A 26,561-nucleotide genomic window follows, 5' to 3' on the forward strand; every position below is an offset into this window, starting at 1 on the left:
CAACACCACACGGTGCTGCAGAGAAACCAACACAAGGTTGAATTAGAACAAATGAAAAGAAAACAGGGATCACAGGAAACCTGAAATCAAGACATAAAGGAAAAGTAGGCCAACCAGGAGCCGCAGCTCCTGCACTCAGAACGGCCCCAGCGAAGTCCCCAGGGACAGCACCCCCCAAGACAATGCGATAGTGTACCCTGAACAAGGTGGGGGACGACCACGTCGACGCCCGACAAATCTCCACAGAGGAGACACCCATGAAGGGGGCCCAGGACACAGAGCCACTCCCCGTGGACCGACCCTGGACCCCCGCCGGAACCACCGAACCCAGCGAAGCATAGGAAAGGATGATAGCCTGTGTAAGCCAGCCACTCAAGGTGGAAAGAGAGGGCCTGTGGCCCGATAGAACTGGACCGAAAGACACAAACAGGCAATCCCACCGGGAAAGGGAAGACGAGCGCTCAAGAGAAGCCAAAACAGCACGCCGGACAACCAGCACGGACAAGAGAGGAACCTTGTCGGCAGGGAAAAGGCGGTAAAGACACCACCCGAGCCCGGGACACCAGGGAAGGAACCCCGGGAAGGAAACGGGGGACATGCCGGAGGAACAACCTGTCCGGCAAAACCCGCCAGAAGGGAGGGGAGCGGAGGCACGACCCCCGCACGCCCATCCGCCCAGCAGACACCACTGCCACCAGGAAAAAAAACACCCAATAGGTGAGGAACCGCCAAGCCACCGAGGCCAGGGGCTCAACGGGCGGACCCCGAAGGGCTCGTAGAACGAGAGAGAGAACCCAAGGGGGAGACAGGCAGAGCGTCCGAGGGCGACGGAAAAACCAACTCCGGAGCCAAGCAAGCCACCAGGGAAACCAGCCCGTCGAACACCGGACTGCGGAAGGCCCGCAAGGCAGCCCACAGGGAAGAAGGGGCCACGCCCAAGGAAAAACCCCTCAGCCAGGAAATCCAAGACCCGCAAGGGGTCCACGGAGGCGGGGTCAGCACCAAGCCGACCGCACCAACGCGAGAAGGAAGCCCAGTGCCGGGCACAGGAAGAGAATGTGGAAGACCTGCGAGAGCCCAGCAGCAAAACCACAACCCCCGAAGAACAACCCCGAGCAAGCAGCACCATCCGCTCAAGAACCAGGCCTGCAGATGGAGTCAGGCCAGCACATAGAGCCGGCTCAACACCGACACCGGGAGCGGGGGACCCAACCACGGAACGGGAGGATCCGGGATCGGCCAGTAGGCCTGAACCGCCAGCTCATAAAAGGAGAGGGTACCAGGGGCGGCGGACCCCGCCGGGAACCCCAGAAGCAACCCGGCCCTGCCCAAGCGAATCCAGCAGGGGACCCGTGGTATCCGTGGGAACGGGGGAAACGCGTACAGCCGACCGAAAAGGTCAAGCGAATGACAGGGCATCCACCCGGACCCGGGAGGAGAGAGTAGAACCTGGGCAGGAGGGCCGAGTCCCCGTCCGCGAACAGATCCACCGGAGGCAGACCGAGTCGAGGCACCAGGCGCCGAAACACCACCGGGGTCAGGGCGAGACAAGGCAACGAAGGAAAGATCCGACTCAGTCGATCCGCCTCCACATAGTCGGACCCCGGGGGAAAGACAGCCCGAAGGGACAGGACCGGCGACACCATGTCTGTAAACAAAAAGGAGCAAACCCTGCACCCCCACCGAAGGGCGACACCGCTCCACACCACCAGGTCGACTGACCCGACCAAGACATGGGGACCTTGAAGCACAGGTGCAAAAGACGGCAGGCCAGGAGGACAGCAAGCAACTCCCGAAGCACGAGGAGCAGCGCGACTGCAGGAGATCCCAACGACCCCCAAACGACCCGGCCCCCCCCTGAACGAACCAGAGGGAAGGACCGGGTCCCGGCACACGACCCCCGAAGGAGGACAAGCCCGATACGGGAACCGAAGGGACCACCGCACATAGAGCAGGGAGCCGACGGGGGAGAGACACCGCCTGACGTGAAGCCTCACCCACGAAAAAGATGAGGCCGAGATGCATCACACGTCCAGACAGGGAACACCAAGACCCCCTCCCGGCGAAGAAGATCCACCAGGCGGGCCAGGAGCACAGTTCCCACCCACGGGCCAGAAGGCAAGCCCAACGGAAGTACCCGCAACCGAGAGTGGGAACCCCCACTCGCAGGCCGGCCTCACAGGCCAACCCATGGACCCAAAGAACCCTACAGTTGAGACAAGGGAAGGAGCAGGTATCCTAACCCGTCGAGAAGGTGGGACCCTGCGGAAAGTCCGCAAGACCAGCAAGACCGGACACCGGCCAGCAAGCCCAAAGAGCCCAAGAACCGTGACAGCAACGTCTCAAGATGGGACGCAACGGAGGCGACAGCATCCCCCCCCCCAGGGAACCCCCTGGAGTGAGATGGCCGAAAGCCAGGAACTAGGGGCGAAAAAGGGAGCGGCAGCACCAGTACGAGACCGGGAAAAGCCGAAACTCGGGCCCGGAAGCCAAACCTGAACGCACCCCCCCCCCCCCCCCCCCCCCCACAACGCCCATCACAACGGACGCAGGCAGAGGGAGGGAGTCCGGAGACATGCGTAGAGACCGCACCCAGAGAAACCCTGGGAACCACCACCGCCGCCGGAGGAGGGAAAAACAAGCCCCACTACGGAACGAATCACGAAACATGCGTGTCATCCCAGCGCAGGGGCCATGCCAATCAGCCCTGTAGCGGAAATTGATACAAGAATAGCGCCTTACTCACCCCCAAGCACCCAAGGCGCTAGCACGAATGCCGCAGTGGAACCCTAGCACACCCTCTGAGGCGCCCACACCCGGACACCCCCAAGGAGGAGGCCAGGCATCCGTAGCATCATGGGGGCCGGTGTGGTGAATAAGCAAGCTATAGCCCAGAGACGCAGATTGGGACTACAAGAATGTAGCAGCCACCGAGGCGAGACTAAACTGGGCAGTGGAACATTTTGGACCCCAAGACCCGCCGAGGCAGGGAACCGAACCCAGGTCCCGGGCCAAACCACAGTACCAGGGTCAGCCGCCAATCACTGAGCCACACTACACCACTACCACTTCTCGCATATATATCGCCGAAGCGTGAATGGAGCAGGCCCGCTGACGGCGACAGATGAGGAACCAGGACCCCCGCCACCAAGAGGTGACCAGAAGGCACAGGACCACAGAAGCTTGAACACTCGGCCAACCTGACTGCCCAGGGCGTGCCAAGTACCGACCACCCAGTACAACTCCCCACCGGGGGAAACACGGGCCCCCAGGACGCTGGAACGGAACGGCATAAGTGGGAGCAGAACCCACGTTCGCCCGCCCAAACAGTGGCAGTAGTGACACCAAACGGCCGCGCCAGCAGGGAAACCCAGCCGTGCAGAAGCAGAGCCGCCTGAGGACGACAACCAAGAGCAGAGGTGGTCGGAAGAAGAGAAAAAACAATCACCTACCGGGAGGCGACCCCCTGGACCCCAAGGGCGTCCAGCACAGCTCCGTGCCGCCAAGGATATGCAACCCGCGGCCAGTAGCGACCTCCCGTCGGTCCGGACAGTTTTCAGTCGAGGGGATGCAGCTCAGTGGCAGAGGCCCCGGGTTAAAACCCCGGCCTCTCCAGGAGTCTCCGCTCAGCATCTCGGCATTTTCCAGAAGGCTAGCCCGCCAGCTTTCGAACCCAGGGCCCGGGCGAGACCTCGGCCTCAGGGGCTGTAGCCCCTACCATTGGACCAAACACAGGCCCAGGCGGAAACAAAACCCCGCCCACAAGAGGCGGGAAGCGCCCGGAGCCAACCCCAGCACGGCAAGCAGCCGCGGGCCCCAGGGAAGCCAAAAAAAAATCGCCGAACGTATGCGGCAGTGACCAGCGCCGCGCTACCGATATCCAGGCTAGGAGAGGCCGGACCCGGTCATCGGAGCCGCCGAGGACCCGCAGAAAACCAAGGTAGGACCGTGCCCGCCCCCGCAGCCTTCAGACCGGCACGCGCTGTATTATTGTGCAAAGGCACCCCAGCACGCCGAGGCGCACCACCCCGGCCAGGCTCAGTGCAAGAACCTACACAAAGAAGTACTTAGTAAGCTTAGGCTGCCGGGAATAAGGAACACAAGCCAGCACGCCTGTCACCCAGCACGTAGTGCTCACTGAAGCCTCCCATGGGCAAAGGCATGTGAAAGAACCCCTACCCGTAAACGGGCGAGGCACAACACACATAACCCTACATGCAAACCATTCGGGACCAAATATGCACGGCAATCACCATTACACAGGAGACGCCCGCACAGCACACAAAACCGGGAATTCACCCATGCGTCCAGCGCATTGAATGCAACCGGAGCCCCAGCACACACACAGGGGAACCATCAGCGCTGGACCCGAAGCCCCCAAACGGGCCAGGACCCTTCAGTAACGACCGGGGGAGACACAGGCATTTACAAACACCCCACACCCCCGGCCGCCCCCCCGCCCTGTAAACCCTTGGCACGCTATAGCAGCACCTAACCGGCCCCACAGGACCGGGGGAAGGAAGAGGGGGGGGGGGATTTTTAGGCATAAGGCACCAGGGACCGCTAGAGCAGGATCCTCAACCCTAAAACCCAAGGGCCAGCTCACGCCGGCCCATCTTACCTGAACAGCGCCTCTGGAGAGAATCGCGCAGAACAAAAAAAAACAGGCTGTTGGTTGGGCCGGCCCGCCTCTTATAGAGGTCAGGTGGGACTGGTCGGCCATGTTGGGAGGGGGTGGGAGGCTTTTTTTGCTTTGGAGGGTTCTGTCGTGGAGCTTATGCTCACTATGTAAGTCATGTGGCGAGGAAGACTAACGAGGAGGTAATGCGAGACCTATTGCATTGCAAATGCTTGTTTCACCATCTTGGCGTTTTTACCACTTATATTTTTTATATGTGACTTGTGTTGTCACTCTTATTGTTTGTTATAGGTTTAGGCTTCAAAGCTCAGTGTTCTTTGTGAAAAACCTGAACTAGCTGAAGGCGGCTTAAATGACCTGGTGTAATTTGGTAGCTGTTCCTATATTAACATTATCTAAAGCTATGGGGTAACCCAGTACCCCTCAGAACCTGGGCATGTATGATACAAGTAACAATCGTTCTTTCGGGTGTTAGACCAATTTCTTTGTGGTATTCGATATTAAATGAAAACACAGTGATTAAGTAAGAAAAAACAACTTGAACACCACAGAGAATAAACCAATGTATCTCATTCATAGAGAAGAACGTATTTTACTTCATATTTGCAAATATTCAAACAAAGTCAAGAATTATCATGGCATCACTGTGTTCTTATATTAACAGTCTAGCTGGTAAAATCTTTGTGTGGTAAAGGTGCGTTGTGTGGTAAATGTTCAATGCGATGTAGGTCTGTGTGGTAAAAGTTCACAGTAAAAGTCAGTCATTTAAGAACCGTGTGGGGGGGAAGCTTGTGTGGCAAAATGAACCTTATTGTAATCCTCAGTGTGATAAAACTCTGGGAAAGACCTGTGTGCACTGCGTTGGAGATGTCTTTGTATAAAAATGTGCCTGGAGCAATTCCAGTGTGAGGACACCATATGGTAAAATAGTTGTCCCGAGGAGTAAATTTGTGTTTGGTAACATTGCCATGCGGTTGTCACTTGTGCTTGTTGTCTCAGTGCAGGCCTAGGGACCTCCTTGTGTCTCGTGCAGTAACAGTCCACTGTGTCTGTGTAGAGGGATCCGTGAGTGTCCCATACAGGAATTCACTGTATCAATAAGGGGCGGTTGGGCTAGTATCCCTTCCTACACATGAAACACTGCATCTGAGCACAGGCATCCGTGTCCCCTGCAGTGAAATACCATATATAAGGGCGACAGGCCCAGTGTGGTTTCAGTACTATTAAGAACAATGGGCAGCAATACTACTTTATCGGCATGAGTAAACAGATTATTTTTTTTTGCAGCAACATGGAGTATGCCAAGCAGGTTCCAGCCCCAAGCAGCACTGCACTAAAAATAAAGCAACCAATTAGCCAACTATATAGACCAAATTTGTAACTGAGTGCTGTAAGCATAGGAAAGACTTGAACGCATATATTTACTGCCATAAAAACAAGAACAAATTGCACAAATGCAATATACCAACAGTTTGCGTTTTTAAAGTCAAAAGCACAGGTGCTGGCAAGAGCTACTACTCAGTGCATTCACCAATGAAAAGACAGCATTTCTAATGGACAGCAAAGGGGAATCAATGAAAAAGATTGGTGTTTTTTCAAGCCCATATCCTAGATACAGCATGTCTCGAAAACACAGTGCAAGCGCTGCCTAGGCGAGACCTAAAAACTACAAACGAAGGTGAAATTAGGTTTTGACAAGGACTGCGTGGTACGTCTCCTTATCTCCCCTCTTAACTGTGTTTTTACATCAGCTGGCATGTCCTAAACACAGGAGGCCCTCGGAGTAGACATACTGAAGCCCTCCCAAGGCCTGAAGAGGAGCATACATAAAAACAGTCTAGAAAAGAGAGTGCTAAAAATGGAAAGTAAAGAAACAACAGTATAATTTACTAACACAGAGAGTGTGCGACACGAGGTCAGGGGACTCACCTATCAACCCCATGTAGGACTTCAGGCAAGCGTCGCGGTACACGTGAGCGCATGCGCCGTGATCTCGGCCCAGGAACTGACACTGACTCTGGAAATCGGCCAGACGGGACCTGCAAGCAAACAACCAAAGGTGACCAGAGCCAAAGAGCACTACAGCAGAGCAGCAATAGGTGGAATATTGGGGAGCAGACATTGCTGCGCCAAGCCCCTTAGTTAAGAAAACAAATTCACTTGCACGTTGATGCCAGGCATTTATTACCACTGTGCTCTATACACGGTTTCATGTCAGCCCGCCACGACTACTTTAGGGGTATCCCAAATATGTCTTTTGCAATTAAAATGTTAATTATTGTGAGAAAAATGAAAAGCATTGTAATGGAGCGTGAGAATTTTCCCACCCCGAGAAATGTAGACTAAAGCTGATGTTCAACTGTGCTTTTCAATGTATCGAAACAAAACCTTGCACTGAAACCATTATATCGGAACAAACACCTTGCAGTATAGGATTGCATCTTAAAAAGCCACAAACTATGCTCTGTTTGGAGAATTTTTTTCCTAGTATTCGTTTATGGCGAGAGAGTCTGTTAGTGTATTGTCGCAAAATGTTCACAATAAAAAAATATTTATTATTACCTTCTATTTTCTCACATCAACTTCACCAATTCATGCATTGCACAGATGTGATGGGGTCCCTGTTAACAGCACATGTTACCAAGGGCATTAATAACATTGTGTTGCTTTAGAGACCCTTGTGAAGTGACTGGTAGCTTGAGATGCCCTTTTTGTCACAGAGGGGCGCCCCCTAAACATCACCCACTCTTGGGCAGATGGGGGGGGTCACCCACAGTGTGAAGACTGCTTCACAAAAAAAGAATTTTGTGTTTTATATATTGTAAACTAGACCCGAGACATTGGGTAACAGAGCGCTTTACATAGCACCAGTTTCGTTACAGAAGGACACATTCATTTTTTGTTAGGCACAGGGAGACTAAGTGGTTTGCCCGGAATCACAGGATGTTGAGCGTTGTGGCCGAGACTCGAACCCGGTTCCCAAGCTTCGAGGTCGACCACTCTAGCCATAAGGCTACATCCTCTCTTTGTAGACAAATTATAAAAGGCATCGAGGAAGCAGAGCTGCATGGTCAGAGAATGAGAAAAGAGGGAGATGAATGGGTCATAAAGGGTTTTACTGGTTCTACAAAACTCTGGAACAGTCTCCCACCTCATATCCGGGCCATCCCTTCCTTGCTTCGGTTCAGGAAAGAACTTAAAACATGGCTTTTTAATAACTAGGGGCCAGATGTAGGTAGACATTTACCGACCGGTAACGTCCGATTCGACCGTTACCGACTGGTAAATGGCTATTCTAGATGTAGGTGACCTATTTTACCGATTCAGTAAATTTACCGAATCGGTAAAATACCGAATCGGTATTTTTACAGATTCGGTAATTTTGAAATGTAGGTGGGACTCTTTGAGTCCCACAGGCCTTACGGAATCGGTATTTTACCACCCAATCCAATTGGGTGGTAAAATACCGATTCCAGGTGTGCATGCACACCTATGGCATGTGACAGACGGACATGCCCTTAGGGCATGTCTGTGTGCCACATGTCACACATGCCTTAAATCGGGGTGCTAGAGGGTGTCAAAGTGACACCCCCTGCACCCTTGCAAAAATCGGTATTTATCGAATCGGTAAATACCGATTCGGTAATGCCCATTAATTCCTATGGGCTTCAATGCCCATAGGAATCAATGGGCATTACCGAATCGGTATTTACCGATTCGGTAAATACCGATTCCTACAGAATCGGTAATTCAATTACCGATTTTCCCTACATCTCCCCCCTTCTATTTTACCGATTCATAAATACCGAATCGGTAACATTCGGTATTTATGAATCGGTAAAATTAACTTACCTACCTCTGGCCCTAGGATCTTTGTTCAATAACTAGAGCATACTGGTTCTAAACTCTGGTTCAGCTAGCGGCAAGACACCCAAAGGTATTCGTGTACTGTATAAATTGTAGTAACATAATAGGGGAACACAGCAAGGATGAGATACAGGAGAGCAAAGCGAGGGACAGTGAATAAAGAAAAGCACTGGGGTGGACTAGAGGACAGCAAAGCGAGGGGATACGGAACGCACGAAGGCAAAGAAACATGGAATAAAGAAAAGAAAAGTTAGGTGATGTGGTACAGATGAGAGAGAGCTAGAAAACAGGAAATAAAGTAAAAGAGAGCTAGGGGATGTGGACAATGTGAGTAGAGCTTGGGAGGAGGAAATAAAGAAAAGGAGCGCTGATGTATGTGTGAATGCAGGACAGCAAAGAGGAAACATGGAATATGGGAAGTCAAAGTTAGGGAGGTCCTCTACAGGGGAGCAGAGGTAGGAAACAGGCAGTAAACGGGGAAACTACAAAAACAAGATTAGGGAGTGGAGAGGGAGTGCCCTTCGTGGGCAATGGAGGTGGATACGTCCTCCTCAGGAATTCATACAAAACCAAATGGATCCACCTTCAAGGGGGTTCAAAGGAATGTGTTTCCTACCATGGTAGGATGCACACAGTGTTTGCTTAAATACCCCTCACACACCAAAAGGGACCTTGGTATCTTGCTTCATCATAGGGGTCTTCCCGCCCCGCTGCGGGACGGGGCAGGCTACGACCAGTGACTGCACGGGAGCACTGATTTTGCAGTACTTTGTGTGATGCAGGGGCAATGAGAGGAAGGAGTGGATGCGGGAAGTGAATTAAAAAGAACCTGACCCCATAGACTTAAAAAACTTTAATAGGTCAGGGAGGCTGGTGCTGTGAAAAAGGTGGTGCGGAGTTGTCCTGCGTGGTATGTGCGGATACTCCTGATCAAATCAACATGTTTCGAAGCATGAATGCTTCTTCATCAGGACTAGAAACGATCCCTTCTGTACTCACTAAGTTGTTATCAATTTGTGCTGGAATAAAGTGCTATATACAAAAAAGTGAAAAAGGATGCAAAATGTCATGCATTCTATTCAATAACCAATAGTAATGCTAAAATGTAAGCCCAATCAGTATTTCTGTAATGTAAGCTAGAGTAAGCAGGAGACCATGCTCCATGAGCCTTTTAAACAGGTGGGAAGGATGATGCTACTGTATTGTCGTGGTCAACAGCTCCTCGCCTCTGATAACGCCATCCCGCGACTCCGTGGGACACACCACGGAGCCGCATAGTAAGTAAAGGGGAAAAGCCAGTGGAGAGGAATAAGTGAGCACAGACTATGAAGAGGGAATCAAGGATAGAAGACCAGAGGGCGGGTAATACAGGAGCGAAGAGCTAGGGGATTCCGAATACAGGACATTAGAGCTTGGCAACAGAGATTAAAGAAAAGCAGAGTTACAGAAATGTGAAATACAGGAAAGAAGCGCTTGAGAAGAGGGGATAACACAAAGCAGAGCTAGTGGGATGTAGAATAGAGGAGGAAAGAGACTGGAAAGCAGGAATATTTATTGATAAAAGGGAATTACATACAGCAGAGTTAAAGGTGAAAAATTCCTAAGTGTGGCTTAGGAATAGGGAATAAAGGAAAGCCAAGTTGGGGAATGTGGAATACACGAGCAGTGTCATCATAGGAATTTTCAGGGCACTGGGCAAGAAATATTTTGGAACCCCCTGTTGGGATTACATTAAAATGTTATTATCTGTTTTCTGCTAATTCAAGCTTAACTGATGCCAGGAGTATTGAATTATATACTTTACCTGTCACACAAAACAGCTGAAAGTCTTTCCTGGGACCCCAACCTTCCTAAAAAATGATACTTGGTAGTGCAACTCAGTAGACGAGCTAGGCAGAAAGAGCATCTGATAGAGAGAGTGGGAGAAAGATCACTTTATCAGGAGATCCCTTGAAAAGTGTGGGCCTTGGGCAATTGCCCACTTTGCCAATGCCTTAAAGAGTCTCTGTATAGGAGAGCAATGTTAAGGAACATGGAATAAAAAAAGCAAAGTTACAGGATTTCAGGAAAGCAGGGATAGGGAACAGGCAATACAGGAAAACAGTTGGACGTGTGGATTACAAGAGCAGAGCTGAAGAAAAGTGAATAAAGGAGAGCCATCAGTAAGTGGAATATAAAGGAAAATGGGGGTTGGAAGAGGGCCTCAGTCAGAGATCGGGGATAGTTACACCTGGTAGTATAGATTTTCGCTCCTGCGTACTCCCCACCCAAACTATCGCAGGATGTGGATAGTCGCTCCTGTCTGAGAACATCTCAGGTATATATACACAGGGTGGGATAGCTACTCCTGGGAATAGAGCTTTTGCTTCTGCGAACATCCCACATAATTCTTGCTGCTATTTTTAGGAAATACTCTTTGCTGCTATTTTGCATTATAATTTTACTCGTGGAATGTGTTATACTCCTTCTCGCTTAACTTTTGATCGGGACTCGTTTTTTGTCCTTGACGGCCATTTTGGGCTCCCCACTCGCTGAGTCAGGTCAGACCTCCACTCATTGCACGCCGTCCGCCCTTTGCCTTTCTTTAAAGGCCATGGTTCGGACGCGCAGCGGACGCGCCGATGGCGCGCCAAAGGCAAGCCCATCTGCTCCCACCCGAATCCGCCTAGGACCAGGGGCCATGAACTATGCCCAATTGTTAAATCTCTCCGTACAATTGATTCAATATTCTTCAGACCAATTGTTAAAGTTACGTGTTAAGCATCATTCTGATTGTTGCCTACTTTGTCCTATAGAGAACATTAGTATCTGTGCTTGCTGTAGGTATACTCTTAGCATTAATCTGTTAAATTAACCAAATAGTCCTATTACAGATAGTTTTCCCTCTCACCGTAATTGTGGTTACCCCTTAAATAAAGTTTTTAACGTCTGGAACATTAACTGTCACTCCCCTCCTAAACACAAGGAGGATATTTTTTACTTTTTAAGCAGCGAACAACCGGAAGCTGTTATTCTAACAGAAACTTGGCTGCACGCAAGTTCAGGACCTGACGTGGCCACAGCTTTACCGGCCAATTAGGCCATAGTCAGGAAAGAAAGAAACCTTGGAGTTGGAGGAGGCATTGCAGTAATTTTTAGAAAATGCTACTTTTGTAAGCTAGAGGACTTTGCTCTGGATGACTGCGAGGGAGCTCTTTTTAAACTTACCCTGACTGCTCAGTTTATTCTTTCTGGTGTGCTGATTTACCGGTCCGTCGGGTCTTTGGGCGGCATCACTTTTTTGATTGTCTCACACCTTCTTAATAGGGCTAAAGTCACCATTTTGGGTGATCTAAATCTCCATCTTGAGCATAATGAATGCACCGCGATTTCTGCGTTGATTGCGGACTTCTCTGCAATGCACCTTTCTCTTTGTAATAGCGGCCCGACTCATACTTGCTGGCCATTTATTAGATCCGATATCTCTAACTTATCCCAGATTCAATGTCCTCCTGCACGTCCGTTATGTTGGTCAGATCATTTTGAAGTCAAGTTTCAATGTACTGTTCCATCGAACTTGGCCACACCGAGACCTGAAACTCTATCACAATCTAGAAATTGGGAAAAACTGGATATGGAAGCTTTAAATCGAATCCTGTCAGATAATGTCCCTAATATTGACTCATTAACGTTGACATCTTTGGACACCATTTATAATTGGATCTCAAATGCAATTAATGACTGTCTTCCACTCTCCACTAAAAAATTGAATAACCATCGTCCTCCTGCGACTTGGTTCACAGAACAATTAAAATTTGAAAAAAGTAAATGCAAAACTCTGGAAAGGTGCTGGAGGAAAAACTACTCTGATTCTAAAACTATTTATAAAACTGCTCTAAAAAAATATCAAGTTTTATGTAAACTAGCTTGAGCGGAGCATGTTTCCTCCACTATTTTAAAGGTGCGAAATTGCTCACGCACTATGTTTTCTATGGTCAAGAGATTAGCGGGCTCGGATACGCAGCCGCTCTCTCCAGTTTTGGATGAATTACAATGCAACACTCTTGCTAACTTCTTTATAAATAAAGTGGGGCAAATATATATGTCACTGGATTAAGCCAGTTCAATGGCACCTACTCAGTCAATTCTCTCTTCTGAACTTAATGTTTTGACAGAATCTTTCATAAAACTGGAAGAGTGGATGCCCCTCAACATTAATTCTTTCCAAAAGATTTTGGGCAGCATTAAAACTGGATCCCCCTGTGACCTTCTCCCTGCTTTGGTATTTCTGCAATTTGCACAGCCTTCTTTGGAAATTGTTATGGAACTACTTAACGCCTCACTCCAAGAAGCCTTGGTGGCGGCTGATTGGAAACATGCTATGGTCCTCCCGCTGTTGAAAAAGGCTAATGCTGATCCCTCACATCCATCTAACTTTAGGCCTACTTCGTGCCTTCCGATATTTTCCAAAATTTTTGAAAAACATATAAATTCACAACTAACAAAGTTCAATAAAGCTTCTAAGTGTTTACATCCTTCCCAGTCTGGATTCAGAGCGGGTTTTTCAACTGAGTCTACTCGGCTCGGGGTTACCGAACTGCTACGTCAACGCTTAGATGCAGGTAACACAGTGGCCCTCATGTTATTAGATTTGAGCTCCGCATTTGATATGGTTTCGCATAACGTATTAATAAAATCCCTGCAGTCTCTTGGTATTACCAGGACAGCACTACCCCTCAAGTTCGAAATTTGGGAGTTACTATTGATAACAAATTATCCATGAAGCAACATGCGGTAAAAACGGCTGCCACCTGCTTCACCATTTTAAAATGGTTGAAGAAAATCATCTGGATGCTCCCAAATGACACTCAAAGGGTGTTGTCCAGGCACTCGTAACATCCTTTTTTTGGGAGCAAATAAAGATGTATTGCGTAAGCTCCAGGTGGTACAGAATGCCGCAGCTAGACTGCTTTGTAGAATCCCTAGAATGTCCTCCATCTCCAATGCCTTGAGAGATCTGCATTGGCTTAGAGTGGATAACTGGATACAATTTAAAGCTTTGAACTATATGTGCAAGATTAAGTCAGCCACTGCTCCTCTATACCTACAAAAGCTAGTCTGTCCCTATCAGCCTGCCCGAGTGTTAGGATCGTCGACCCAGGAAAAATGTGTGACCCCAAAGTTCAAACTCACAAGAATGGGTGGCTGTTCCTTTTCTTATCTTGGTCCATCTCTGTGGAATTCCCTCCCCCTAATGATTCGTAAAGAAACAGTTTATGGTACGTTTCGTAAGTTATTAAAAACATGGTTGTTCAATCAATAATCCTTTTGTTTTCTCCTTTTTCATGGTTCCTTCAGGCTGCACTGGGAAACCCTTTGTGGGTAGCTGTGCGCATTATAACATTAATTTAACATTAACATTTACATAACATTAACACAGTGGTCATTCAAACGGTCCACCATTTCTAGATCATAATATCTGTATCATAAGATGATATCTTATATCACTGTGCTTCTTGTTCCCTTATGATCAGTGTTCGACCTGTCAGCCTTAGGGTGGCATTTGTATCTTCTCCCCTCCTGTTTTTGCTGAAATTCCATTTTTTGGCTTGAGGACTGCTACACAGTGCTAGAGTGCTTGTGCTCACTTCTTAAAACATAGTACAATTAGCCTACACCTATGTGATTGGCACATTTCATTTACTTATAAGTCCCTAGTACAGTGGTACAACTTGTACCCAGGGCTGTAAATTATATGCTATTAGTGGGCCTGAAGCACTTATTGTTCCATCCACTTAAGTAGCCCTTTAAGAAATGTCTCAGGCTTGACATTGCAGCCTGTGTGTGGTTTAAAATGCCAATTTGACTTGGTAAAAAAAACGTTTCCTCCAAGGTCTAAATCTCCCTTTTTAATACATATAAGTCACACCTAAGGTTCCCCTAAATGTATGCCCAAATAGCCTGTAGGGCAGGGAGCAGTGTATTTAAAAAGTTTGATAAGTACTTTCACGTTTTACATGTCCTGGTAGTGAAAAACTCCTAAACATATTTTTCACTATTGTGAGGCCTACCTCCCCCATTGGCTAACACTGGGTTATGTTTTTACATTTAATAAGTGATAACGTTTGCTTGGGAACAGGTAGAAATGTCATGTTTGGTCTCTAAGGAATTGTAATTTAAAATTATCTTTAATTGAAAAGTTGGATGTTAAGTAATGATTCTGAAAAATACCACTTTTTTTAAGTTGCCATTTCCACGTCCTATATGGGGCCTGCAGCCTGGATCCTGGGTCCTGGGTCACATGCATGTGATTAGCATGGCAGTTGGCCTTTGTTTATATCTCCCACACAGTTAAACAGTGAGACAAAAGGGACTAGCTGTTGGCAGGCTGGGACATCCTGCCAGGATGAGTGGGGCAGAGTTGTTCCCTGCCCCACTTTCATTTCAGAGGAGCTGCCTCATCACACACACAATGAAGTTCACACTAGCCTTTGTCAGCCCAGACTCCTTGGAGCCTAGGAAGGGAGAAAAGGAAATTCAAGACCCATCAGTGGGGGGAAAACTCCAGAATTTTCTTCCACTTCGAAGCTGGCACCTGGTATAAAAGTAGGACCCTCAGAATCACTCTTCAGTTCACTTCTGAACCTGCGGAGGACACTCAGAAGGCCTGCCCTGTACTTCGGAAGACACACAGGCTGCAATTTCAAGCCTAAGCAATTTTCATGGCACAGTCTCTCCCATGACTCTGCCCCTTACTCTGATGGCCCCTACTACAGTAGGCATACACAGGGCCATCTTTAAATGGCTAGAGCGTGGGTGTTTTCCTGTTAAAAATGAAAATGGAGATTGCTGTTTCGGCAGGTAATTATCTGCATTTTTGGTTTAAAGCAGCAACTGGAAAGGATACTGATCATTAAAGGGACAGGTATTTAATATATGAAAGAACATTTTGATTTCCACTGGCAAATGAAGGACACTGATACCAATAATAACTCAATCGAACATATAATGACTGAAGAGAACTGCTTATCTACCGGTCACTTGAGGACCCTAACATCGCCCACTCTGGAGGTCCCAAATAGCCACAATCATCTTATTATATCAATCATATAAAAAATGTATATATCGCAGTGCATCCTGGCATATCATGCTACTTTATGGCCATAAAGGCAAGCATATACAGGCATTCCAGAAAGATGTCTGACTCACTTTTCTCTTTATCTACACTTGTGACATCTCACATTTCCTTAAGCTCTCACAGTAACTGAGGTCCCGCCACAACCAACATACGACCCCAGACTGAGAACATTAAACATTACAAACATAATAAAGGGACGTGCAGAGTAAACCAGAGCTGCCAGCATAGCACACACTATAACATGTGAATCTGTATCTCATATTCCATCATGCATTACACTTCCAAGCACTGTGTATCATGACATGAAAAATGCACCTCTGAGTTTATCATACATAATATGAAAACCCAGCCCACATAGGCTCTAAACAAAGTCAACACCCCTCCAACCATACCCCCTGCTAGATGTAGCTGGCTATTCATGGGGGTTAGTGCTTCGGCACCGCACGAAGGGGTAGTTTGTGCTAAAAGCAGAGCTTGAAGATGGGAGTGCGGGGGAGCAGAAGTTGGGAATGGGGCAATACAGGACAACAGAGATAGTGGCATAAAACACAGGAAAACAGCACTAGGAAAGTAGGGTATAGAGAGTAGCAGTAGAGTTGGAATACAGAGAGATGAATAAGAGCTTTAGAATATAGAAGAGCAACCCTAGGAGAACAGGGACTACAGACAAGTGTAGCTTTGCATATTTGGGAATGGGGAAGGGTACATATCAGGCAACTGGAACATTAAAATCATGGTAATGGGTGACACTGCAAACTTAAGCGAAAGGTGAACACTGCTATCTTTGAAGCATGGGTAGGCCAATGAGAAGTGGAAACAGTACCTACACACGTGGTCCTGATCATGTTTGCAGGCGTTCATCAGCTGCAGACAGTTGCGCTGCTTGGGTTCCTCGTGGGCGCAGTGCGGCACAATAGTATTGCGCCGGCGCTCGGCGCACTGCGCATTCTCGCATGCGCAGAAGAGCATGGACCTGGTGTAGTCCTCTGGAACTTTTTCGAAGAAGTGTCGCAGCTGACGGTGGCACTTGCGCCGCTCACAGGACTCTCCTGTGCTGGTGGCACTACAGGCAGACACGTAGTCATTGCGGTGCTTCCGGCATCGTCGGTTCGCCACGCACATGTGTGCCACATCCAAACACTGATTGTGCCCACGGCCAAGAGAATCTGGAAAAGCACAAACACGTTAGTGTTAACCTTATATTGATCGTCATACACTGTTTGATCCTTCTTTCATTTACTGTTACTTGTGCAAAGATAGATCATTTATCTGAAGTAAAAGTACTCCATGCATGGGGATCATATCTCACGAAATGTAGGGGGGAATCTTCTACCATCATACAGAGCTCTCTCAGCATCATGGCACCAGTCCACACCTCTACTGTCAAAGTCTGTGGGCTGCCCCAATTTTTGGTAGTTTCTCTCCTAAGTCACTATATAGCACATTACTGCAAACAGTTTCAATGCTGTGTACATCCTGATACTCCTATTCTCCTTGTAATGTTGTAATTGCTCCAGGTTCCAATTTAGATCTGATTGTCCCTCTGTTTCATCTGCAAACTGTTTCTAGTATCGTTGTGGACAGGACCATAGTATGTTTGGGAAGGAACAGTGCCTTCCACATCCTCTGAAACAGGTGTCATTATTCATTCAACCAAACGTCAGTAGATGTGATCTTACACAGTATGTCTTAGGGAGGGTTTTTAACTGCACAAAGTGAAAATCTGCCATGATTTTGTTAAGATTGTCACCTCTCTTGGGAACGCTAAAGCTTTGGCCCAAGTTCCCCCATCGAGTGAACCGCTATTCCTTTCTTATTTGCTTTTAGGATTTAGAGTATAGTAATCTTCCCTGTGTTGGATATTCATCCTGTAGGGTTTCCTCTCCTATCTCTTCATGTTCAAGTGCATGTTTGTAGCCCCGCAGTGCATATGGCAAGGGGCTCCTCCGCTATGGCGGAGGAGCGCCGCTCCCCCATCAGCCTCAAAACTTTCAAAATAAAAGTGTTTATTATTGTCTTTTTTTTGTACAATCGCCCAGGCTTGTGGGCTGGGCCGTCATGGAGGTGGAGTAAAGGCAGGGCACTGTTGTCAGTACGCATCCTCCGTCTCAGGCCGGCCAGACCGTCATGCGCACTGAAACTGTCTCCAACCCGAGCTGCGTTGCCAGGTTAGATAGAGCAGGCACAAGCTCCCAGTCTCACTGAGAGTGCAAATCATCGGTGCGCAAGCCAATCCTGATGCTGCTTTCAGCAGCATGAAAGCAGCATCAGGATTGGCCGCAGGGGATTCTGGGAGCCTGTGCTGGTGAGGACGAAGCAGAAGATCAGAGATATGGCGAAGTGGCAGGTACGTTCTTTTTGTGTCTCCATTGTTTGTTGTCCCCCCTTACTTCCTGCCCCTCCACTCTGCCGGGAAACGAGCCGCTCTCTAAGCCCACTACTTGCCCAAAGTGATGCTTTTTTCATTGTGCCTTTTTGTGCCTACCATTGTCTTTATGTGTTCTTTTCCATAAGCCAACTACATTAAGGGTAGCTTCTGGGATTCCAGGCTCGAGTTTCCCTCCATAAAGTGTGTGTACATAGCCCTTATGTCCAAACGCCAACCTATCTAGTCCTACCAATGGTTCGTTTGGAGGTGTGGATGCCCAGCCATTCCTCGACAGCAGTTGTGCTGCTTCATAATATCGTCTATTAATAGGTAATGTGCCCCCCCCCCCCCTTCGTAAGTGATATGCTGTGGTGTGGATTGAGACATTCTACTGTTTCTTCTTGGCATTGTAGGGTCCTTGTCCAATTATTTGGCCTTTTAAGGAATTTATCAGAAACCGGAAAAGCTGTATATTGCGCTTATGAAAAAGCACAGGAGACCCTAATATTTTGAAGAGTGCAAATGTATATCAGTAATTTATTCCAACGGGACACTTCCTGTTTATATAAATACTGTGAAGGCTCTAGAGTCTAGACTATAAAAAAATCTGGTACAGTCATTTGAGATTTTATAGGCCCAAAGTATTTACTTTCTCTATTATTCGTTTTTCTTTTACGTAGCCCTCTACACCATCTTTGACTAACCCCATCAATGTACCAGCACCTGCATTTAAAAACCTTTCAAGGGTCTTTTTGACTCAAGTGCGGTACCTTTCTTGGGAAGAGTCACTTGGATTTGATGTTAAGAATGGCGTAGTGTCATGAGTGCAATACGCGCAACGCATCACCGTTGACTAGTTCCCCAGCCAGAGGTGGAAGCAACGCACAGCAAAACTACATGGCAGCATTACCTCCTCCCAGGTTTATAGTCCTGAAGCCCATGGGACGGAGGAAATGTCGCCAAACTCTCTCCTTTCATGCTCTCATCTATCTGTAACTGGACCCGCTGGTTGATGGTCGCTGTATATATTTGTACTTAAATCTTATTTAATAAAGAAACACATCAGTGTGACAAATCCAACCTTTCTCTTCACTAACATCCCCAGTGTGTGTCACATCAGAAAGAAAACTAACAGACTTTAGGCTTTTAGGCACTTCCTACAGTCTAGCCGCACTTTGTGACCACAGTGGATTCACATTGATTCCAACGCAAAAGGGGAAAGGAAGATAGTAGAGAGACAAAGCTTCAGGAATTTCAACAAGAAATTAAAAACAATATCTTGTTATCGGCCTTTGCTTCTTCCTCTCATGGGAGTACCATGAGCTCACCCATCTTCTGTCCCTCCCACCCATCCCTGGGCGAACCCCCACTGATGATCACACAGTCTTCACCACCACCTCCTTCTCACAATCAGAAGAGCTCTCTTTCTTGCCAGGGTGTCCAGATTTTAAATCCTGGAAAAACAGGATCCGGTGAACGTCCATCTGCACCACCTACTGTTGTTGTTGCTGCTTCCAGCACCCTGCACTCTGGTGAGTAAAGGGTGACTATAACTGTGCCTGGCAGGAAGTCTGTATGCAGACCTCACCACTTGCAGTGCTGATTCAATTATTTCTTTGACCCCAAGAGCTGATTTATCGCTTTTGTCGTTTCAAAGAGTAGAGCCTCAGTGGGCAATGCAATTGGATTCTACTATGGGAGGCTCTTTGCACGGTGTCCAGCTGTTCTATCGGCTCATCTAGTGTAAGGATTCCGTCAATCACTTTAGTTTTAAAGACCCGGAGAACTGGGCAGTGGTTTCAGTTGCAGCATGCGACGTTCTAGGCCACATAGCTTTTGCGTTGTCTTCAGATGTTCACATCTCATGCTTTCCGCTCTATCCATGAAGCCTTCCAACTTCCTCTCCACTGTCTTTCACAGCAGAAGCAATCTCCACAGTTCTTTCCGCCAGGTCTGACCACAACACATTGATCATGCGTAACAGCGCCTTTTCTCCATTGGTCAGGCCTTCTTCCTCAGTAAGCTGTGATTCTTTGAGGCCCCCCCTATGTTCCTTGATCTCCCCCTCCATAGTTCAAAAAGGTTTCCTTTTTTTGCAGTTGATCATGGCCACAGCACGTTACCATATAGCTGAAGCGATAACAAGATGGGCCGGCACAGTCACATCGAGACCATTACGTCAATCAGCAGCATAACTCCCAGTGTTGGGCAGCCACTGAGGCAATGCTTCGCGTGGAAGGGCACTTGAGATGCATTTTGAAGTACAAGTACCGGTCCAACCTAGGGATTACAGGATTACTCATTGCGGTTAGTGCACATCGTCCCATGTCTGCCTCCTGTACCCTTCTGGATGTGAATCATCCACATGAAGAGAAGAACTGCTTCAGGAGCCCGGAGTACCGGCAGACTTTCTGACCTTAGCACACGGAACTCACCCAGGACATGTCCAGACTAACGCTACAGGTTTCCAACGTGCGGTTGGAAGACTACCTCTACCATACCAAGGAATTTTGCATCCCATCATTGAAAGGGGTCAAGGGCTGCTACCGTTTTGAGTACCGTCTTTCCTATATTCAAGACTGATTGAGCTGGAGGAGTAGTCAAGGGATATCAACACTTTTGCTACTCACATGGGACTCTTCAGTTACAAGTGGCTGAACTTTGTCATGTGGTCTACCATTGAGGTGTTTCTGGAGGAGAAACGCAAAGTGATTCAAGGATCTCTTATAGCCGAAACTTTAGCGATGATATTTTAGTTTTTGGCAGGACATAGCAAGACACACAATGAGGTTCTTTTCAATGTTTGCAGGCTCTTACTGCTGCCAACCTCACCCTCAAATAAGTAAAATGAAGGGTCCATTAGTCTTCGCTGAAATTGTATGGACACTTTGTATCACAAGGGCATTAGACTTAAAACAGACAAAGTGGCCGCTCTCATTTCAGTGATGAAGGCACATAATGTCTCCTCCCTGTGCTCCTTCCTGCACATGGCTAGTTTAGTTTGCAGGCACATCCTAAATTGCAAAACCTCAGTGCCCTTCTTAAGGTCTCAGTCAAGTTGGGACAATATTTCTGATGGTCTAGTGACTTCCACAACAACGTTGACACCATAATATGCTGTATATCTAAGGCCAGTGGCATGGCCTATTTCAAGTCATCTCTTCACCACAGTTACCATCAATGCCAGCCCAAATGATGCACATACCATTTTAGCTCAACATGAAAGAGACCCAGTCGTACTCCTAAGAAGTGCCAGTCACGCCTCACCAAATCAGAACTAGCATACTCCAGCTCTCACACAGAAATGGCGTCTCTCACTGTGATTTGAGTCTGTGACATTTTCATTTGATTCTTTATAGATATTTTTTCACAATCATTGCTGACCACCAAGCTCTTGTGACCATTTTTTGTAACTCCAAGGCAAAGTTGTACTACAACATATCTTAAGATGGGGTCTTTCCCTCCAGAACTATTTCTGTACTTTGCCCAAAATTGGCAAAGAATGGAACCCAGGTGGCTTTCCTCCTGCTTTCCACTCCCTGACTCCTTTCCGCACCCATTGACGAGGAATACTTGAGTTTTGTAGTCCAGCGAGCTGCTAGGTAGTGCTGTCTGAAAAATACGAAATGTGTGCCGCCGCAGCAGATCAGATACTCACTACTGTTTCGCTGGGCTCAAAGCTGGGGGGATCTGGAAACATTAAAAAAGACGAACAGATAGGGTGACTTTTAGGGACGCAAGTCATTTTGCAATATCACTGCTTTCTCACTCAGATCAGCCTCCTGCTGAGCTAAAACAGATTGTTCAGAGTCTTATTTTCCAGAAAATGTGGTTTCCTTATTTTGACCAGCCGGTGGAAGAAATGCTTGGCCCTTGCCATATCTGCTAGAGTTTCAGTAGACGTGGCACATTAGTTGTATAATTAATCAATATTCAATAACAATAGGAGAGGTAGGGAGAATGAGGCACTCTCTTAGTCCCCGGTTAGTCATACAAAAACAAGAAAAGAGAGGTCAGATCAAACACTTGATCAGTTTAAGCGTAAACTACATAGACCACAATTCAGGGAGTCAACACAAGATTAGATTCTCACACCCGATTTGGGTGATAAAGAAAGCCCTCACACACTGACCTAGTCAGTGTCATGCTTCATCATCGGGCCCCACCGACAGAGGCCGAATGCCTCTGTGGTGTGCTTCGACGCCAGAAAGACTGCGGAGCAGGTTTTTTGTGTGTGGAGGGCGTGCTCTTGTTTACAGTGAAATATTAAAAGTGCCTAAAGCAAGGGTATCGGAAAAATATATTTAATAAATGATCCCTGAGGCACAAAAATAAGGAGTATTACGTGTCTGTATTTATATGCCAAGGTTCAAGGTTGGTGAAATACAGAATATACTCAGTTCATTCCAGTCAACATGTTTCAGCCATAAGGGTGGTATATTACCGTGGCATTCATCAGGACTATACCCCGGCGGTATGGGCTCTCTAATCACCCACCCTAACCTGGGGACGTGAAAGTGAAAAATAAAAAGTGAAAAAAGTGCATAAAAGTTGTGGAAGAGTAAAAATACTCAATTCCAAAAATACTCCGTAATTTTGGAGTGTAACTGCACTTTCAAAAGGGGCGCTACTCGCACCATGGGTCTCGGGAGGGGGTCGGAGCGACCTGGCACATCGGCCTCAGCGCTTCCGACCCGCTGATCAACCTAGTAGTGACCTCCAAACCGGACCCCGAATCAGATGATTCGGGGTCCGGTTTGGAGGTCACTACTAGGTTGATCAGCGGGTCGGAAGCGCTGAGGCCGATGTGCCAGGTCGCTCCGACCCCCTCCCGAGACCCATGGTGCGAGTAGCGCCCCTTTTGAAAGTGCAGTTACACTCCAAAATTACGGAGTATTTTTGGAATTGAGTATTTTTACTCTTCCACAACTTTTATGCACTTTTTTCACTTTTTATTTTTCACTTTCACGTCCCCAGGTTAGGGTGGGTGATTAGAGAGCCCATACCGCCGGGGTATAGTCCTGATGAATGCCACGGTAATATACCACCCTTATGGCTGAAACATGTTGACTGGAATGAACTGAGTATATTCTGTATTTCACCAACCTTGAACCTTGGCATATAAATACAGACACGTAATACTCCTTATTTTTGTGCCTCAGGGATCATTTATTAAATATATTTTTCCGATACCCTTGCTTTAGGCACTTTTAATATTTCACTGTAAACAAGAGCACGCCCTCCACACACAAAAAACCTGCTCCGCAGTCTTTCTGGCGTCGAAGCACACCACAGAGGCATTCGGCCTCTGTCGGTGGGGCCCGATGATGAAGCATGACACTGACTAGGTCAGTGTGTGAGGGCTTTCTTTATCACCCAAATCGGGTGTGAGAATCTAATCTTGTGTTGACTCCCTGAATTGTGGTCTATGTAGTTTACGCTTAAACTGATCAAGTGTTTGATCTGACCTCTAATTAATCAATATAACAACCGTTAATTAATAACATATAAAGAGGGTTTTAAGAGGATGTCCAAAAGTCAAAGAAACTCTACACATTAAGATGTTTAATCATCATTTATATTTCATTTTTTCAAATCATCATTTGAATTTTTCAATTAAATTTACATTTATGCACATATAGTGTTTTAAGTACAAAAGTGCAGAAGTGACCCAAAGTGTATTAGCAGAACCAAAAACAAACATAAAATAACATTTACAAGGTGAATTATATAGGGTTTCTAAGGGGATTATTATACAAAAGAATTAGAAAACGACCAATTATTTGATGAAAATGACAAGAATATATGTCCCAGTGACTATCATGAATCCTAGCCACTGTTTGTAGGGTTCGTTTTCTAAGGGCGTCGACGGCGTTTCGACCCAATTAGTATAGTGGGTCTCGTCAGGACTGGAGAAGTGTAGGGGACTTCTGTGAATTAGGAAAGTGAAATAAAACGCTATTATTACCTATATCGTAATTACCACTAATTTACTTAAATTTAGGAGGCTTACTGGCGAGTTACCTGATTATATCAAGGCACGTTGGCAAACTGATGTTGGGATAGGGATAAAACACCATATGTGATGAAATAAATAAATACACTTACAGTTAACCCAGCCGGGTACTGTTGCGTGATGTTTCAGGGAGAGAGATAGTACCAAATTAGTTTCTTATTTCTTACCGTCTTATTTATTTTATTCTGATTCTCAAGTGACTTACCACTGCAGTGGTGTAATTAGACAGTCTCTAGTTGGATGAAGACTGGATAAATCATTATGGCAGTCAAGGCGGCACCTTTAATAAAATGATTAGGAGTAAAGACCTTAGAATTGTGTAATACACCTTAAGACATTTAACTCATATTAAGAGGAGTATTTCTTACCCGATATTACAGGTATGCTCTTATCTATCAAATATATGGAAGGGTGGGCAAAGACTGAGCAGATCCAAATGAAAAGAGCAAGGATGGTTGATAGATTGGCTGAAAGTTTAGCAAAATACGTGCTTATAATTCAACTGTTGACGGGCCCATCTAACACCAAACAACAATGAACAATGCAAAACCCCAGCAGGTGCTACATTATTGTATATTGAAGTAGTGTGGCTCACTGGTTAGAGGCGGCAGACCCGAGAGCAGAGGACGGCCCGGGACCAGGGTTCGATTCCCGGCGCGGCAGGTTTCTGGACCAGGGTCAGCGGACTCGATAATTCTCTCGCCTCGGTGCCCACTCTGATCAGCGATCACACTCGGCAACTCTGGGCATTAGCTTGCCTCATCTTCACTAACGGCCCCACCAGACCGCCGGGGATGCCTGGTCTCACCCTGGAGATACCCATTAAGGGACCATCTCTCAGGGAAGCCAGGAAGGGTTTCGCAGCGGTCGAAGCGCCTTGGGACCCTACGGGTAAGTAGTGCGCTATATAAATGCCTATACGTTTACATTTACATTTACATTTACATTGTTATGGAATCTCGAGTATCCCATCCAGAGGGTATAGACACAATTAAAATCTGATTAGACCTCGAATTGTATTGTAAAGTGTTATAAGTATTACGAGTTAGCATTGTAAAGTTATATATACATGAATATATCTTGGGCCATGTATACAGGTTCGAACTGTGAGCTAACCCAACTGCAAGAAATCTGCCATAAAGTGTACATAATTATTTTTGAATCTTAGCAATATATATAACATAATTGACATGAAGAATGCATGTGTGTTTTTTGCCAATAAGAAGTTTGCTTTACGTATTTTCCCTATTGTATTTACTTATAGTGTGGAAGGAAAATTATTATAATGTATGCATGACTATATACTACAAAAACTCATACAGTTCCTAAACAAACTCTAATTTGCTAACACTGCATGTGTTAGAGCATTAAGCCCAAACCTAGAGGCTTTGACAATGCTTGTTTTTTTAGGTCGAAGCATACGAGACAGCGCAGTTGTTTGATTGCTAAGGACTTCTTGGGGACATTCTGAAAGCTGACCTAAAGCTCGCTTTCTGTACACAGCCCTTTACATTTTGTTCATATCTTGTCACATTTGCTGTGTATTCAAAGGAAGAGGTCAAATATCAGGCTCTGTCTTCCAAGGGAGATTAATGTTTACTTTTCTTTCCCTGACTTCAAAGTGAGAGGATTTATTTGACAATCTGGAGGTGTGAAAGGAAAGGCTTTTTTTATAGCACACAACAACATATAAATGTCTGTAAAGGAACTGTGCAAATATGTCGGAATATATAAAATTTAGGAAAGCACAAATGAAGCATATTTTTTGTAATTCTGAAGTATCTTTTGGTACAAATATTTTAATATGATCAGACAAATCGATTCACTGGGTGATGCCATTTCCGCACATTGTCATTTGTGCACTGTATAGTTTTATCAGTAAAACTGTATGTCTGTGCAAATGTAATGCTCATTTTTATTTGAAAATGGGATGCCTGTAATGGCAGTATGGTACCACACCATGCATTTTCCACTCTACGCTACTCCACTCTATGGCACTCTTCTCCACTCTACATCCCTCCACTCTACAAAGCTCTACACCATTCCAGTCCACTCTATGACACTCTACGACACTTCCCAAGATACCCCACTCTACCCCACTCCATTCTACAATACTTCATTCAGTGACACTCTATTCCAATCCACTTTATGACACTCTACTCTACCATACATCACTCTATTCCATTAAACTTTACAACACTTTACTCTACGGCACTCCACAACACTCTATGCCACTCCACTGTACACTACTGTATGACACTGTACGACACACTATGGCACTCTGTGCCACTCCACTGGGCTTTATTACACTCTACGACACTCCATGCTATGCCACTCCACCCTATGACACTTTACTCCTTTCTATGCTATGCCACTCCCCTCTACTTCACTCTACTCCACTCCACTCTACATCACACTACGCTACGACACTCCACTTCACTCTATGACACATTCCTCCACTCTATACCAAAGCACCCTGTGATACTCCAATCAACGTCCCTCCATTCTACATCATTCCATTCTATGACACTATACACTATACTCCACACCACTG

The 26,561-nt window shown here is 46.6% G+C and overlaps 1 protein-coding gene across 1 annotated transcript in view; it reads right to left on the reverse strand.

The window, feature by feature from the left end:
* The window catches only part of GFRA3 (GDNF family receptor alpha 3), a 138,858-nt gene that overhangs the window by 43,197 nt on the left and 69,100 nt on the right, over positions 1 to 26,561 (reverse strand). Inside the window, exons 4-5 of the mRNA XM_086928915.1 lie at positions 16,447 to 16,789; positions 6,569 to 6,678 (exon numbers count right to left, since the gene is read on the reverse strand). Of these exons, the coding sequence (XP_086785041.1) occupies positions 6,569 to 6,678; positions 16,447 to 16,789 (453 nt within the window). The remainder of the gene's footprint in view (positions 1 to 6,568; positions 6,679 to 16,446; positions 16,790 to 26,561) is intronic.

The sequence above is a fragment of the Lissotriton vulgaris genome, chromosome 7 (genome assembly GCF_964263255.1).
Source record: "Lissotriton vulgaris chromosome 7, aLisVul1.2, whole genome shotgun sequence".
Taxonomy (NCBI): domain Eukaryota; kingdom Metazoa; phylum Chordata; class Amphibia; order Caudata; family Salamandridae; genus Lissotriton; species Lissotriton vulgaris.